Here is a 17,860-nt window from a genome sequence, read left to right as displayed (position 1 = left end):
GCTCATTTGCCTTGGTTGAAAGCTGATGCAGTTCTGTAATGTGTTTTGAGGACTGCAAATTCTTTAGCTTAAGGTTTCTGCTGTCGAACTTTTGCCTACATTTTTCTTATGCTTCAGGTTTCTGCTGTCGAGCCCTTGTGGCTGGATTATTAGTTTTCCCTGGTTTACATAGACGAAGCCATTAAGTTGTGATGTCGACTGAGTTTATGTTGTCCATTGAGGATTCATTGTTGGTGTTTGAGGCTGAAGTCATATAACCAAAGAAATGGCATTGACTATGTAGTTCGTGAAAAATGACTGTAATGGGCATCACGTATGCTTGCTTGCTTGCGTGTAGCATTCCTACTACGTTGCACGATGCAGGAACAACTGTGATGATATCTAATCAGTCCATAATTATTAAAATTATCTCCATTAACCAAAATTAATTTTTATATGAATCTTAAATTTAATTGTAGATGCAAACCACTACTGAAAAATAGGTATGATAAGAGTGAGAGCTGCATAAATATCTTCCAAGAAAGGCACCAAAAAAAAAACAACAACAAAATCGGATGGGAGTAAATGAGAATGGTTGACTGAAAAAAAATTTGACTCCGTTATAATGTTTTTATCAATACCACAAAAACGAGATAAAATATTTATCAGTCGTGTCTTTAAAAAAAATATATCAGATGAGATTTCAAGTATTTAATATTTAATAAATGAATTTGATACATTATTATCGGATCAATATTTTAAGGATCAAGATAAAAAAAAAAGATAATATTGGTAAAAAAAACATCCCTCTCTCTAGAATAACTCATCCAAAATTTACTTGATATAGATATATTTCAAATGTTAATTATGATGTTAAAAATATTAGAAATATTTTAGTTATTATTATTTTTCATCACAATTAGGTGTAGGATCGAAATTAAAGAAAAAAGACAATGGTAGCAACAAAAAAAAAAACCCCTTTTCTCTACAACAACCCCTCAAAAATCTAATTAATATAAATATATTTATTTTAGTTATTATTTTTTTCATCACAATTAGATGTAATTATTATTATACTTTTAATTTATTAAAAAATAATATTTTGGTGGATATTTATTTACATGTTATATTAAAAATAGTAATAAAATACATGCAATTTTGAAAGGTAATTCACAAAGTCTTGCATAAGTTAATAAGAGAATATTAGAGGAGTAATATGGTAAAATGAGCCCTTCTAATAATTTCTATGCACTGAAAATAAAAGGGTCGGCCATCCGTCTCTTCTCCTCGATCTCGATTCAGGGATGTTTCTTTCTCGCAAATAGCTACTTGTTTCCCCCGTAGCTAAGTGCAATATTGAGCTCAAGTTATTCTACTCGCCATTTCTTTGAGGATTTCTCGCGAACACTTTGATGTGCCTGACTGGTAGTTGATTTCTTGATGATCCGATCCGTATTCCGAGCTTTAAACTGGTCGGATTTTTTCTTGCTTGTTAAAGTTTGTTTCTTCAAGCTTCGTAGATGATTTTTCAGTCGTTTAGGTTGAGGAAGAGACTAAATCTCCTGGTTTTGACCTTTTTCTCTGTGGGTGGACCGGAAAAGAAAGTTCTCTTGGATCATGTTTCTGATCTGGGATGCTTCTTTGCTGTGGCAAGCATGTTCCTACGGATGACGAGTTTGTAATCTATGTTTTATTTCTTGGAGAATTTGTTTGTTAGCTTTTATGCGGTCGACCTTTCTGATATATACAAAGAAATTGTATGAATAAATCACGATTTTGTTCTATCTGAATAGTTGTGTGAGGTCATGATAAAGATCTTGAAAATCCACTGCTAGTATCCTCTTCTTAGTCCATTTATCTGTCCAGAAATGGATATATCTCTCATCACCCAATGATCCCGTCATGTGACGTAGATGTTTTTCTTGTTTCATTCTCAGGTCGACTTTAAATTGTTATGCGATTCTATGTTTGACTTCTAGTTGTTGAAGGTTTGTTGATTTTTTCTTTTTCGTTTGTCAATAAAGGTTGCCTTTGTTGAACATCAAAAGTTTAGGTGTTTTTGAGGTGGAGAAATGAGTAATCGCTACTCTAGGCCTGACAAACCTGTTTCAGGTACACATTTAAATATCTGTTCATTTCAAATGCTCATACTTGATACGTTCATTAGTACATAAAAGTAAATTTGAATAACCCATAGACTAACTAATTTAAATTTGAATAGGTAGGCTTCATCATTTAGATACCAGATGCATTGGAATTTGGTATTCTTTTAAAGGGAAGCTTAGTCTAAGAAGAAACATTAAGATGGGAAATAATTGCTTGTAATATTATTTGACTGAATGTATGACTGCTAATCAGGTTTGTTTTATGAGGTGTATGTGGAAGCACTCTGTTGGGTTATTTCTTTGTGCATGAGTTAGCCAGCTTCTCAGTGCTTTTCCATTATGGATCACTTTAAGCAAAAAAATAGCTACTTTTCCAGGAAAAAGTGTTTTTCACTGGTTTGCAATTCATTGTCCTTGTGATCAAGGCTCCGATTGTCTTTTGTCATTAGTGAAGCATAGTTGCATAACCATCAGCTTAATTTCTTTGGTTAAGAGAAAGTCATTGGGGGCCTGAGATGGATGACTGGGTGAAATAAATGAAATTTGTAAGAGCTTCTATTTAATAAAGTCGTGATTGTATATGAAAATATTCAACAGCCGTAGTCCTCTTGAGCCAAGGACTGCTGCTCATGGTTATGATTGTGGTCACAGTATGTTTGGAATCATTTCATGGAGTGATCTTTCTTTAATAAAACTCATTGACTAGGCTCTGGAGAGTTAGTACTGTACCATTAGTTAAACATCATCATTTTTGTGTACATGCATGAATAATGTTTCAATATATATTAACCAAGTAAATGAAATATTCTGATGCAGAACTTCAAACATCAATAATTCAGTTCTACATGTGTTTTCATCTAGCATACACTTCTTTGCACATCATACTATTTGTTCGTTGTTAACTACCAATAACATATTTGAAACTTCAGGAGATATTTTCTTGTCTTAAGTCATAATTAGTTCTTATTTGAATAACAGGTAAATGGAAGAAACTGAGGGGTCTTATGATTAGAAGTGACAATCGCATTTGTGCAGATTGTTGTGCTCCAGATCCAAAATGGGCGTGAGTACAGTAAATTGTCAATTTGTTACAGTTATCATGAAACATTTTATGATATAGATTTTTTTACTGTTAATATTGTAAGTCGTTATGCAAATTTTACCCCCCCTTAAGAAAAGAAGAAAGACCATGTTTCTAATGTTAAGTTATAGCTTAAGCTTTTAATATCTTTTGGTGACAATTTTGCCAGTCGTTTTATTCATCTAGATAACACTGGTTGAGCTTAAGTATGACACTTATATTGCAAATGCATATAGTTGATGTTTTGATGTCTGACAATTTAAAATGCATGGTTTTTAGAACAATTGGTGCTCGTTGCTACAGGTCTGCTAATATTGGAGTTTTTATATGCTTAAAATGTAGTGAGGTCCATAGAAGCCTTGGTGCAGAAATTTCAAAGGTATAGCTTCAGGCATCTGATGTCTTCCTTGTTTGGATGTTGCGTTAAATTAATCTTCATTGTCCTTATGAATCCATCTATTTATTTGTGTTATAAGCGTTCAGTTATTTAACCATGCCCTTTAACATTTAGAAAGTGTGGGATTTTCATAGATTACGGGCACTTGTTTTTTTCACTTTATTTTCTGTCATAATTATGTCATGAGTGATTACAAAGTTTCAATTCTAGCACAAGCCTCACCCTTCTTGGATGTACTGGTTCTGAATATGATTACTTAAAAGCATGAGGCCTAACAGATCCTGCTGCAATTTCATGTGTGTGCATGTAGAAAATTTGGATACCGAGTTAATCACCATATGAAGAACTTGTCTCCGAGATTTAATGTAAATATGCTTATGACTGATATCATCTCAAAACGGGAACAATAAGATTTCTGCAGATGTGCACTGTACAACTTCCTACTTACATCGTCTGGGATATGAAATTTAGATGTCTTTCAGCATCAGATCCTTTTTCAACTAATTGCAATTTGGACCCTGGTAGAAGCTTGGCTCATGTTTTTGGTTCTGCATGTCTGCTTGCCTTCAAGCAGGGTTGGTCTTCTGGGACCTGCAAATCTTAAACAACATAAGTTATAGCTAAATTGGTGGTACCTGCTAAATCCTAAGTTTGTTTTTTGAGTTAGGATATAATTGTTAAGCACATAGGTACGATTTTCTCCAGTTCCCAAGTGAAAAATTAACTTGAGGGTGCTTTGTCTGTCATGGATCCAGCCATTCATTTGCTTACCTATAAGGAGGTGGAGGTGCTAACCTTTTGCACTAACATCAGCATTATATTAAACACTGAATATGATAACTTGGCTGCTCAGGATTTTGATCTTTTTTCCTTTGCTATTCTTGGCATCCAGGTGCTGTCTCTGACACTGGATGAATGGTCTGAAACCGATATGGATTCCATGATTCAGGTTGGTGGAAACTCCTATGCTAACTCAATTTATGAGGCTTTTCTTCCTAAAGACTATCCAAAACCTAAACCAAACTCTAGTAATGAGGAGCGAACCAAGTTTATCAGGTACATTATTTTGTAGAGAGATTTATGCTGCATGATGCTTGGATGATTTCTCATGCAAAAACACTTCTTTCTTTGGTTCAATAGTTCCAAGTATGTGTCGCAAGACTTCTTGACACCAAGCTTGCGTATTGTGTCATCTAAGATGTCTTTTCAAACTCTCGAATCTGGAAAAGATTTGGGTTGCAGCATCACTTCCAACAGTTCAAAGAAAAATGTAAGCAATCACATGCCTATTTCCATTTGGATACTTACATGAGTTCTTGACACCTCTGTTTTCTGTTTTCTGCATCTTATAGATATGCATTTATTGTGACTGTTCTTGCATCAATACTAGGTACTTTTGTCAGCTAGCTTTATCTTTGTCGGTACTCTTAATGAAGAGGTTTTTGGGACAATGACAGGAAGAGATGGGACAATTCCTTGGAAATTTGAAGATCAAAGTAGTCCGAGGTTCGAATTTGGCTGTTAGAGATATGCTAACTAGTGATCCATATGTTGTCTTGATACTTGGGCAGCAGGTGAACTGTTGTTAATAAGCATGAATCCTTGCTTATTCAAAGTGGTTAAATTGGTTTAGTTTAGTTAAAGCGAAAAGTGTTTTTGAGGTTGAGTTACTTTATGTTCTATCTTCAACTGTGTATGGATTTCTCATTGTTTCAGAAAGCCCAGACAACAGTAAAGAAAAGCAACTTGAACCCAGTATGGAATGAAGAGCTCAAGTTTTCAATACCACAACGCTATGGGGCTCTGAAGTTGGTTAGTTCATATAAACTATTATTTTGTGTGTTCTGTACATACATGGTTATATGTTCACATTACGAAGATTCAGTTGTTTATTTTTAAGTCATGATTTTTTATTTTCTTTCTTTTTTTTGTGTGCAATGATACTTGTTCAAGCAAAGTTAGATATTCACTATTTGCTTTCAAAATCTTGTCATGAGTTATTTTTGTTCCTGTGAAATGGTAGTCGCACAAAAAAAAGATATGGCCTATTTGTCTACATATTCATAATCATGAGTTTCTCTTACACCACCATATATGACATCCCCTCTCCTCTCTCTCTCTCTCTCTCTCTCTCTCTCTGGTTTAGAGTGTTTATATTTTGTTTCATGTGATTCCTTCCATTGAGCCTATCAAAATGTAATACCATATTTGATTATAAAATGTTCACTGCTTGAGTTGCTGTCGTTTTTTGTTTCAAATTCTTTATATGCTTTGTGCAGCATGAAATTGCATGGAACAAAATATCTGGAAGAGTAACATCATAGCCATTCAATGTTTCTTTCTCCTGAGATTTTGAATTGGTGTCTACCCTTGGAAGTGTAGCTATCTGTGGTGACTTAGCTTCCGGGTTTATTTCCTTCACTCCTTTATCTGAAGTTTTTGATTTGTAATGTTTTCTTGGCTTGCTAGGAAGTTCTCTTCTCATTCTTTTCACTTCTTATATTAGCTGAGTTCATGCCTTAGTTTATCGATCTGCTATGGAATTTACTGTCACATGAGTTTTAAACCAACCATAATGGTAGTTTGCCATGGACAATTGCTTATGAAGATGCTGTAACATCAGTTTTTCTCCTCTTAATAGCAAGTATACGACCACGACGTTTTATCTGCTGATGACATAATGGGTGAGGCAGAGATCGACCTACAACCTATGATCACCGCCACGATGGCTTTCGGGGATTCTGAGCTCCTTGCAAACATGCAGATCGGGAAGTGGCTGAAAACAAGTGACAACGCTCTCGTCAAAGACAGCATCGTCAACATTGTAGATGGAAAGATAAAGCAGGAGGTACTCCTGAAGCTACAGAATGTGGAGTCTGGAGAGATTGAATTAGAACTGGAATGGATGCCTCTGGATGAATAAACTCGGTTGTATTTTTGTAATTGGTTTTGTTGTTGATATACTTGCATAAGTTGGTTTTGGATTTGAGGGCCTTTTTTGTTCAAGTTGGCAGTTTGTGATGCAAATTTTGTGGGTGGCCCAGTTAATCTAAATGTATCTGAACAAAGATTGTTTCAAACCATCTTTTGTTTTGGCTGATAATTTTTTTTGTTGAACCTAATATATATTAGATCTTTTGTTTTCATAACAATTTATTTATTTTAGATCACTCATCGTCCTATCAAATTTTTTATCATGTTATTTCAAGTATATATTTGTCCTTTATTTCACCTGTTGTTAAGTTTTCTTTTTCCTAGATGCTTAAGTTTTCGGGATTACTAATCATTTCAAAATTATTTATTAATTTTATTTAGTCATTTCTGTTTGGATTATAGAATTTAGAATTTACTTCTTATTTTGCCCTTCTGATTCAGACGTTTGGGTCATTGTCACAATCAAAATGGGCAAAAATATTGGAAATACAATAAAATTGAAATCAATTTTGAAATGACTAATTTTTATTGTATTTGAGTTATGAATTTCGAAATCAATATTAAGATTAGCAATAATTTTTTTTAAATCAATTGATTATATTGTTTATCACAATCAATTCTCATATTTATTATTTTGAAATTCATAAACGAAATATTCAAAAGAGATTGCTATTTATAACCCCTTATTTCTATTTACAATCCTATCTTGAAATATTTTAATATTTCTAAACCATCTCTTCCTCTTTTTCTTTTTTTTTTTTACTTCTTAGAGGATGGTGTCGAGGGGATAACAATCGATATCAAAGTAGGTTAGCGATCGATGTCAGATTAGTTTAGCATTTACAATTAATAGGGTCAACATCGATAAATGAGAAGAGTTGATGAAGCGCGAGGTGATAGAAGGTACAAGAGATGGGATTGTCGACAAAATGTGAGACAATAGGGAGCATGGGAGAAGGGAAAAATGTATCACAGGGTAAGAGAAGCATAGAAGGAGGATATCATCGTCGAAGCATTAGGCAACACAGAACAAAGGAGGAGAAAGCATCGACAAAGCACAAGACTATGATTGTTAGAGGGGAAACCATTTATGAAGTGTAAGGCGACATAGAATACGAACTAGGAATGCATCAATGATGCTATGATGCATAATAAGGAATCCAAGTTTATAGGGTATCGACGATGCTAGGATGCGTAGTGTGGCCATCATATGAGTTGTTAGAAAAAAAAAAAGAAAATCAATAGTAGCAGGACAATAAATTCTAAAAATATTATTTTATTATTTTTTTAAAGAATTATAATAATAAGAGAGTTACCAACAGGATTCTAAATAGTACACCTCAAACACAAAATAACTTGTTTGAAATGAATCTGATTTCATTAGATCTATAATTCCACGGAGGTGCCACCTCAATCGTGTCATCTAATCATGGACGTTGATATTGCTTCAAGATTCGTGATCTTGAATTTTCTTTTTCTGCTCCCGACGATCTGAGTGGTGTTTGATGAAGTCCGTCGCCTTCAAAAGCACCGAGAGAGAACCCTAACCTCGAACCTTTTTGCGTCGCAGGGCGAACTCCGCTACCGGCACGCGCCACCCGCCACGAAGAGAACAGAAGATGGATTTGAAGGTATCCGTTGCGATCTCTACTCGCCGAATGAGTTCTTACGGATGGAATTGATAGTACTTTTCTCGATCTTGTTACTCTTTAGGCTTGGTTTGAATTATTTTCATTGTTGCTTTTGGTAAAATTCACCAGATAATTGATCAGGCAAGTCTGACAATTTGGATGTTGAATGACTTAGGTGGTACTTTTATGCCTTTACGAGTGCTTTATGATCACTCATAGTTGCTAGAATGTTGATATACGGTTATAAAATGCTTGATTGTTAGTTTTTGAGGTGTCTAAATTTTGATGCTCGAAAGTATTCTGAGTGGAGATGATTTTACACTTTTCTTTATTCGGATTAAAACTGACCATAAAAGTGATTTCATTTCTGAGTTAAATGCATCTTAGAAGATTGATAGATTAGATGGATTGCTTCCTGCCTGGCGTATTGAAACTTTTGATTTACTAACTTCCATTGTCCAGTGCCATAGTGTTATTTCCGATTTTAATTTATCATGTTAGGAGAATTACAGCAATGTTTGTTCTTAAACTTTTAAATTTAGGTTTTATATATATATATATATATATATATATATTTATTTATTTATTTATGTATGTATGTATAAAATCAGGATTTGGTGCAGTAATCACTTGCTCTTTCTGGTTTATTTTTCTTTGTGACTTAATATCCACAAAATTTCTGCTGTATTCAGGCTAGCGACAGATTCAATATCAATTCTCAGCTTGAGCATCTTCAAGCTAAATATGTTGGAACAGGCCATGCTGACTTGAGTAGATTGTGAGTTTCCAAATCTTTGGTCAAACTTATTTCTTCTTCCTTATTATGTTTGAATCTGACTCGATAAAATCTTTGTATATCTTACAGTGAATGGGCAGTGAACATCCAACGTGATAGTTATGCATCATATATTGGTCACTACCCTGTCCTGGCATATTTTGCCATTTCTGAAAATGAGTCAATTGGAAGGGAACGCTACAATTTTATGCAAGTAAGGCATCAATTCCATTATTTTTACTATGGGTTACATTTTTTGTCAGTAATTCATAATATGAAGCTGCTATGCACTGAATTCTCACACCTTAAAAAGAATGTGGTAGTTAGGCAGAAATGGGTGAGTTGTGATTCTCTGGATTAGTTTTATTTATTGTGTATTAATAATAACTATGAGAAATTTTCTGTTGCTTTGGTTCACCAAATATTGATCTGTGACATCTTCCAGGAAAGCTTGCATGTAATTATTTACTAAGTAGCATTCATGCTATACTTGTAATTTTTTTTTTGAAATTTTGATGTTGTTTTCCTTCTTTTACTTTTACATAACAAATAAGTTTAACAAATTGGTCATTATTTTCCACTACTTAATGTCAGCTTATTGGTTTGATGCTTTCAACATTTTCTAGCAAATGGAATTTCAATTGCTGCTTTATAATCAAAGTTAATGAACACTGATTAGCCTTATTACAGGTTATGGTACCTGTAATTGACTTTTCGTCATAACCAGCGGACTTTAGTCTGAAACTCCTGGCTAGCTCACCAGTTAGGATATCATTGGAAAGAAACAACTTATGGAGTTGCATGTTCTATAGAGATGCTTTATGCTTGGCATGTTATGGTGGTCCCAATCACATGAGTTGATACCATACCTGATTTTAAGTAGAATTTCTAATTAAATTGAACAAAATAAACTTTTGCAAATGCAATAAAGTATTAACAAACAGGTTCAATCAATGGTTTTCATATTTCACAAGATTAGTGAATCCAAATTTTCAAACCATATACAATTTGTCACTATGTTAGGACCATCGCAGTATTTTGAATGTTGCGATATGATGGATGGAACTGGAAAACACAATTGATAACTAACCTGAACATGTTCTCACTTAGGATTTGTTTGTTATGTATTAGATAGATCAGATTCAAAATTTTGTAGATGGATCATTAATTCGATTGTAATCTGTTACAAGTACTTTTGAACATAATTGTGTTCTCTGCTTGTTCCTGCTAAGGCTTTATGGGGCTTGCTTGGTTTGTTTGAGAGAGATTGTACTCAAAATTTTGTTGTTGAATCATTAATTCGATCGTCATTGGTTAAATCTGTTTTTTGACATAATTGTTCTTTTCTCATGCCTGCTGTAATCTTAGTAGGGTTGGTTTGTTTTGTTTGCGAAATTGGATTTAAAATATTGAAGGTATATGAGTAAAATATTAATTCATTTGTATCAGTTTAATCTTCTTTTTTGCATAATTGGTGTTCTCTCTTCTCAAGCCTACTAAAAATCCTTTTATGTCTTCTGATATTATGTCAACTATATATAACTAACACTGACTAAGTTGTTTTTTATTACAAAGAAGTTAAAACTTCTCATGTTTGGGCCTTCATCTTATCATCCTTTCAATAAAAAAACAAATGTTCACCTTGATTAAAAAAAAACAACAATTCAGTTTAAGTATGAACAATAGATCAATACTTTTGGCATTAGATAACGTCTCTTTTGCTCCAAGAAACATACTATGAAATATTTTGTTGCTATTTTGTCAACTATATCTTACTAACACTGACTAAACTGTTTTTTATTACAAAGAAGTTAAAACTTCTCACTTGTTTGGGCTTTCGTCTTATCATCCTTTCAATAAAAAAACAAATGTTTGCCTTGACTAAAAAAAAACAACAATTCGGTTTAAGTATGAACAATAGATCAGTTCTTTTGGCATTAGATAACGTCTCTTTTGCCATAAGAAACATACTATGAAATATTTGAGGATGATAAGATCCATCTTTGTCATTATTACAAACTGTGCATTTTGTTTGGTGGTTTTCAAAATTTTTCTTGTGACAGCGTGATTGGTGGGTGGTGATATAACGGCTTTTCTTGCAGAAAATGTTGCTGCCCTGCGGTCTTCCTCCAGAGAGAGAAGAAGATTGAAGACGATTGGAGCAGTGCAGCAAATGAATTCTGTTGTCAATCGATGCTGTTCTTTTCCAGGATTGGAGAAAACTGGGATGTAACTGTATTTCTATCTCGATTATGTTGCTTATCACTCTCCTTTGAACTTTTGAGTTGGGGATTTGAACTTTAGTTCAGTCTAGAAGGAGCTGTTCCTTTTTACCTGAATCTTGATTTGTACTTTTCTAAATGCTGTGGCCATGCATACTGTTCAGTGGTGAGACTTGTTATCCTGTAATTCCTATGTTGTGAGAGCCTAGTAAAACAGAGCTTTCTGGATATCTTGCAAAGATGAAACTGTTCCACCTTGGCCTACTTTCTGTACTGTTATTAAAGTGTTCAAATCCACACTTATATTTTTGTTGGTTTTATGTTGCAGATTGATAGAATTGTGAAGATAAGAATGGTTTATTAGCTGGGGAAGTCTGCTGCTGTTTAGAATCTCAATTAGTCCATGTTGCTCTTTTGGTATCTCTCTTTTTAGTTATCTTTCAATGTATGTTTTTTTAATTTGTTTAGCATGCATATTCATTTTCTCATAAGGAAACCAAAAGTATTCCATATGTGGGAAAATATATATTCCAAACAGTATATTGAATATTTTGGAAATTTTAGTTCGTTATTTGAAGTTATCAGCATAAAAAAGGAATTAGAGACTTTGAAAAGAGAGATTCTTGAGGAAAAGATTGTAAAACAAACAACACATTTCTAAACAAATAACTATTGTTGGATATGACAAAAATACAAACTTCACTTTCAGCTACTCTTTTTGTATTTTGGTCATTTAAAAAGCAAGGATGGATATAAAATTTCTAAGAAGGATTTAGGCAATCAGTGCTCTTCACAGGTGGGTTCCACGGGATCCTCAGCCATTACGCGTCAGGTGATCGAGCGGGTAGGAATCCTTGGTGGCGAAAGCACGTCCTCCAAATGGACGGTCGAGATGGCATCATCATCTCCAACCAGCGGTGGACGTGTCTGCTTCACCATTCACTATTGTGTGTCCGCCTCTCGGGGCGTTATAAATAACGAGGCGCTCGAAAGGTCTCTCTCTATCTCTATCTCTCTCTCGGTCTCTTCGAGGAAAAGGAAAGCAAGTCTGACGACCATTCGCTTCGCCGGTGGCGATAGGCAAGAAACCCTAGCGTGGGTGGTGATCGCGCTAACACGTCTTCTTGGCCGCTTCCCAGGTAACGAATCTAGACTATAATGTCATCGACGCCGGACCGGTTGATCTGCTCCCGTTTCTGATGCGTTTCTGGCCTGTTGGTGGCCACCGCTCCCTGGGTTCTAAGGGTTGATGATCGATCTTGATTTTTGACGGTGGTTTTGTTTTCATATGGTCGATTTGTCTTAGATCGCTTAATTCCCTTTGTTTCGCTCTGAAGAGTTTGATCCTTTTGTGGTAAATGCCGAGTGTTCTGCTTCATCGTTTCGGTAGTCTGATCATGTATTTTTATGTGTATGATCGATTTCGGTTCAGACTTTGATCTATGGCTTCCAAGAGGATCCAAAAGGAGCTGAAGGACTTGGAGAGGGACCCTCCTGTGTCTTGCAGTGCAGGTTAGCTCTATATAATGTGTCCCCTTCGGCTTTGTGAACATGTAGACATTACCTTCTTCTTGCTTTGCCTCATTATTTTTGTTTGATCGTTTGTTGCTATGAGGAGTATTATCTGTCGGTCGCATGTCAATTGTGTTTGCCAATAATACAACCCATATTCTGTGTTTGGTTGAGTTATATCTAACCCAAGTTATCAGATTATATTAATTATTTTAATGAAAGATGTCAATTATTTGATATATCAATGCTAATGATGGGTTAGTGCCTCATAAAGTCTGTACCATATTTCCATATGTCTGATCCATATCCATATTAAGAAATAAGGTTTTCAAATTTTGGAATTCATCTCATATCTGTGGCTGTAGTTCATATGTTATATGTATTTGATGTATTTTTTCTTGTTATTCTTGAAGCCTCCTTCCATCATTCTCAACCAAATGTATTAATTCTATCTGTTGCCTTAATTTGGCATATGACACGTTGCTGCTCCCCTGATTGCATCAGCGCTTTCAGATGGATCAATATGCCATCTCGATTTTTTGTTGTAATAGTTGTTTGTTGCCTGCATATGCTGACTTTTTTCCCTCATTGGTGTTGTTGATGCTAAAGATACTAGAAAATGTTGAGCATTCCTTAGAACTGTCTCCACAGCAAAATGTATTATCGATACCTTTCTTGTTGTTAATTAACATTGATAGGCCCTGTCGGCGAGGACATGTTCCACTGGCAAGCAACCATTATGGGACCTGCTGACAGCCCCTATGCTGGTGGTGTATTTTTAGTGAATATTCACTTTCCACCAGACTACCCATTCAAGCCACCAAAGGTAGCTGCTCTTTCTTTGACTCGTTGTCCATGGACATGGTGTCCTATTTGTGCTCTATATTTATACAATTGGATCAATTACTTCCTGTGATTGTATTGGTATCAGAAAATTTATTATGTTAGCTTTCATTGCTCTTCTTGCCCTTTCAGAGATTAGATAAGTGTATTACAAACTTATCTTTTAGTATTAGCTTGAACCATTAATTTGTAAGTAATAAAAAGTGTTTCCTGAATATGTTGCTATGTCTCGTATGCTCAGACATTTAAGGTGTTAAATACGATAATATGTTTCTTGAGTAGGCAAATTTACCTAGAATGATCACTTTATGGGAGTCGTAAGTTATTTTGGAATATACTGAGTGCTAGTTTTCTATTTGCCTTGGGATTGCTATCATTTAGGTCTTTTGGTTCATTCCACCTTTTTGCAGATTATGGCATACCATCTGGGAAACATGAAGAATTTACAAGGACATTTTCAGTTTCATACTGAGTTGTCTGGATGGGTGACACTAACCATAGATAGAGCTGCAGCTGACAATGGCAACCACGATCCAAGCCATCAGTATATTTTCTTCAACCCAAACCCAACCTAACGCAACCCAACCCAACACAACCTAAAGTTAGGATCTCCCCATTCCTTGTGCTATCATTTTGGTTTTGGTTAGGTTGGGTTCTAAATCAACCCTAACCCAACTCTAGTTGGGGTTTATTGAGGTTGTACTTTTTTGTTCATTTACCAACCACCCCGAGGTGTGGTGGTTACATATGAAGTTGTTGATGTTGGAAGAAGACATGGTACTTTTGGAGGAAGAGGAGGAAGAGGAACCAATCATTATGTGTTGATAGGGTAGTAGAAGCGATGAAGAGGAAGTGATTACAATTGTAATAAGGCTCTGGTGGTGGTGTTAGAAAAAAACAAATAGGGTGTAGGTATCTGTAATTGAGGTGGTGGATTTGTATGTTTATCTAATTTTGCTTTAAGAACATGACAGTTTAGGTCATTTCTAATAATATTAACCATATCTTTTATTTGTAATATTTTAGAATTGTAGTCCCAGAATTTGAAGGACGAGTGCTAATTTTAATTTGAAGGATGCTTGGTAAGAGCTATAACTCTAATAATAAAAATGAGAGTTGTACTTTTTATTTTTTAAATTTTAACTTGTCCATATGATGTGTGTTAAGCTTTGCGTTGAACATATTGTATTTTAATCAGGAAAATTTACTTTCGTGTAAAACAAGAACTAGACGATTATGATGACCAAATCTGAACAATGTACTTGACGTGCAAACTTCATAAATTTTCCATTGTGTAAAAAAGTTGCTTTGCAAACCATATTGTCTGTCGTTTTTGGTTGTAGAGTTTGTATGTTTTATTACAAAATGACACAAACATTCTCCTGTAGGTGAGCTTGTTTTCCAAAAATAAAACTAATGTAACACAGATTTAGATGTCTTTGTATTTCCTTCGATGAGATGAACAACATGTTGTTTCGATGAAACATTGTCATTCATTTTATTCTATTTATAAGGTTTTGTCAATGTTGGAATCGATATCTAAATTAAACTATGAAAGGATTAATAAAAAATCAATCTTGCAATTTTTAGTTATTGTAGAAATTTCATTAGATTGTTATTTGCTAATGATATTATTTTAATTGATGAAAATCTAAGTGGAATTAATTATAAACTTGAACTATGGATACAATCATTAGAAACTAAAGAATTTATATTAAGTGAGACTAAAACTAAATATATGAGATGCAGTTTTAGTAATTCTAGGAATAGATAGGATAATATAGATAAGTTAGATGGACTAGAAGTTAAAAAACTTTAGGTATCCTAGATCAATAATTCAACAAGATGGAGAGATCGATGAAGATATTTTTCAAAGTAAAAATACGATGATTAAGATAGTAAGGGGTGTTAGAAGTTTTATGTGATCATCAGATACCTTTGAGATTAAAAGAAAAATTTTATGAGATAGTTGTGAGATCAATAATGTTTTGTGGATCTGAGTGTTGGGTAGTTAAAAAATATAACATATACAAGAAGATTGTGTTGTCGCGATGAGAATGGTGAGATAGATGTGTGGAGTTACTAGGAAAGATAGGAAAATAAATACTTCAACTAGGTACCGCGTCGATAGAGGATAAGATTAAAGAAAATCATTTAAGATGGTATGAGCATGTGCTTAGGAGACCTCTAGATGTAATAGTCAGGAGCGGTGAAATGATTCATGTCAATGCCATGAGAAGAGATAGAGAAAGATCTTATTAGAAATTATAAATTAAGAATTAAGTACTTAGAACTTAACTAAATATATGACTTTTTACAGATTTCAATAGCGGTAAAAGATCTATATAAGCGACCTCAAATAGTTGGGACTTACGGCTTTGTTGTTGTAGATATTTCATTAGAATTCTGGCTGCCACGGTTGTAGTGTTGTACTTGGATACACCACACCATGCTGCTTAAGCACCATGGCATGTCTGATTATATATGCTGTTCTGCACTAGAACATGGAACATATACATTGCCATCACATGTCTAAATGTGTAATGGGTGCTTGCTCTTCTGCCTTTGACAATTGTGCGATGGCATTTACAAATACATAAGCAACAGCAATATTAATCTGTTAAGTGTTTTATTAACATCTGAAGTTAATCTTTGCACCTTAAAGAGTTTGCTGCTTCCCTGCGATCTAGCGGTCATAACAAGTTTATTGTGAACTCTACATCATTATTATGCTGATACACCAAAAAACATGCCATAATACTTAGAGATATGCTGAAATATATCCATCAACTTAAGTCTCATTTACCATGTATGTTATCATCCTGGTCCTAGTCATATCTTACTTGCAGTTACAATATCTGTAACAGGGTTGGTTGTTACCAAGGAAAATTCTTGAGGAACTTATTTGAAATCATTAGTATTTGATCTGATCTAGTTTCATAATTTCTTAACAAGACAATAACCTTGCAGGTCTCTTTTCGCACCAAAGTTTTTCATCCAAATGTCAACAGCAATGGTAGCATCTGCCTCGACATCCTCAAGGAGCAGTGGAGCCCTGCTTTGACCATATCAAAGGTGACTATGCCCTCTTATTTCTCCTGGTTTCTGGAACAAACATCCTCAAGATATCATACTTAAACACTCAGGAGCAACCCAAAGCTGACAAGAAGTCAATTATGGTTTGATATCTTTAGACATGGTGCTTGTCTGCAGTTCATATTAACATCCATGACCTACAAAATCATCATTGGCGCATGTCTTCAGTAGTGTAGATGATGCGGATGCATAGTCGAGCGAGGGTTGTATAAATTGGGAGGTCAAGAGAGAGTAGTCAATGAGTTCAAGGAAAGGAAATAGTGTTTATGCAGTTTTGCTTAGTTTTACAATTTTTTTTTTGTAGTATGGAAAAAGAAGGTAATTGACATTTAATACTTCAATTGCAGGTGCTGTTATCCATATGCTCACTTCTGACGGATCCCAACCCTGATGATCCATTGGTACCTGAGATCGCTCACATGTACAAGACTGACAGAGCCAAGTACGAGACAACTGCCAAGTCTTGGACTCAGAAGTATGCCATGGGATAGAAAACTTTCTACTTTTGTGGAGCATTCGCAGGTTGGATCTCTTGGAAAATAAGATATGTAGTAGTAGTGCTATTGTCATGGGCTAAACTACTATTTGGTACCCAACTGGAGATCCTTAAAACTCTTGTAGACCTTAATATACATATGAATCTTAATTTCTTCCTGTTGTTTCTGCAGTGATTTGGTTCCCGACAAATATACTTTATACGTTTGTATTGCATGTACATCTACAGCAGATCATATCCTGAAATTGCGCCTTACTGTGGTTGACTTAGCGTGCTGGAGACACAAAACAGTTTCAAGTTTTTGTGGTTTTCGGGAGATATAGCCCTTTTTTAGAATAAATAGCTTCGATCAAATCTCTTCAACGTTTATTTATAGCTTATAATTCCATCATAAAGTTAAATTTCTCAAAAAAATCTTAAATTTTTTTTTTTTTTCCCATAGAGCATTCTTTTTTGTCACCTTGGGCCTAATTAGTTGTGTGCCCTCATTCTGGCATGTTTCATCCTCTTTGACCCTCCTCCATCTTCCACTATGTCATCTTTAAGAAGGACATGTTCATCCTTTGTGAAATAAGAGTTTATGAGAATAAATCTAAAAGAAACATTATGAGAGAAAAAAAAAGATTTATCCATGTCAAAAAAATAGTTGTCACTATTTTAATAAACTACAGATAATTTTATTTTATTTTTATATTTTTGAAATTGAATTAATTAGTAATAATCGATGTTGATAGCGATCAATACGATTTTTTTGATTGGATTTTAATGAGATTATATGTAGAATCTTAA

At 34.5% G+C, this 17,860-nt stretch overlaps 3 protein-coding genes across 7 annotated transcripts; all 3 read left to right on the top strand.

The window, feature by feature from the left end:
* The first annotated feature begins 1,253 nt into the window (after positions 1-1,253).
* Positions 1,254-6,722, top strand: LOC135650023 (ADP-ribosylation factor GTPase-activating protein AGD12-like). 3 transcript variants are annotated; one of them, XM_065169078.1, is made up of 9 exons: positions 1,254-1,451; positions 2,004-2,091; positions 3,063-3,147; positions 3,469-3,544; positions 4,455-4,618; positions 4,703-4,832; positions 5,020-5,136; positions 5,279-5,374; positions 6,204-6,722. In XM_065169078.1, the coding sequence occupies exons 2-9, from the start codon at positions 2,052-2,054 to the stop codon at positions 6,483-6,485; spliced, it is 990 nt and encodes a 329-aa protein (XP_065025150.1). In that variant the 5' UTR covers positions 1,254-1,451; positions 2,004-2,051; the 3' UTR covers positions 6,486-6,722. The 3 variants fall into 3 exon arrangements, with proteins under 3 accessions (XP_065025150.1, XP_065025148.1, XP_065025151.1); XM_065169076.1 differs by having other exon boundaries at positions 1,256-1,404; XM_065169079.1 differs by having other exon boundaries at positions 1,316-1,345.
* A 1,263-nt stretch (positions 6,723-7,985) lies between these two features.
* LOC135650086 (uncharacterized protein At4g14342) lies at positions 7,986-11,352 on the top strand. Its single transcript, XM_065169210.1, has 4 exons — positions 7,986-8,127; positions 8,820-8,905; positions 8,993-9,116; positions 11,005-11,352. The coding sequence occupies exons 1-4, from the start codon at positions 8,116-8,118 to the stop codon at positions 11,050-11,052; spliced, it is 270 nt and encodes an 89-aa protein (XP_065025282.1). The 5' UTR covers positions 7,986-8,115; the 3' UTR covers positions 11,053-11,352.
* Positions 11,353-12,122: 770 nt separating this feature from the next.
* Positions 12,123-17,242, top strand: LOC103997750 (ubiquitin-conjugating enzyme E2-17 kDa). Of its 3 annotated transcripts, none has more exons than XM_009419065.3 (5): positions 12,123-12,263; positions 12,557-12,636; positions 13,335-13,462; positions 16,450-16,554; positions 16,923-17,242. In XM_009419065.3, exons 2-5 carry the CDS (start codon positions 12,567-12,569, stop codon positions 17,064-17,066), a joined length of 447 nt encoding a protein of 148 aa, XP_009417340.1. In that variant the 5' UTR covers positions 12,123-12,263; positions 12,557-12,566; the 3' UTR covers positions 17,067-17,242. The 3 variants fall into 3 exon arrangements, with proteins under 3 accessions (XP_009417340.1, XP_009417341.1, XP_009417343.1); XM_009419066.3 differs by lacking the exon at positions 12,123-12,263 and adding an exon at positions 12,288-12,396; XM_009419068.3 differs by lacking the exon at positions 12,123-12,263 and adding an exon at positions 12,295-12,369.
* The last annotated feature ends 618 nt before the right edge of the window (positions 17,243-17,860 follow it).

This window comes from Musa acuminata, chromosome BXJ3-9, assembly GCF_036884655.1.
Source record: "Musa acuminata AAA Group cultivar baxijiao chromosome BXJ3-9, Cavendish_Baxijiao_AAA, whole genome shotgun sequence".
Lineage (NCBI taxonomy): Eukaryota > Viridiplantae > Streptophyta > Magnoliopsida > Zingiberales > Musaceae > Musa > Musa acuminata.
Note: the sequence above shows the minus strand (reverse complement) of the source record. Positions and strands in the feature narration are given on the sequence as shown.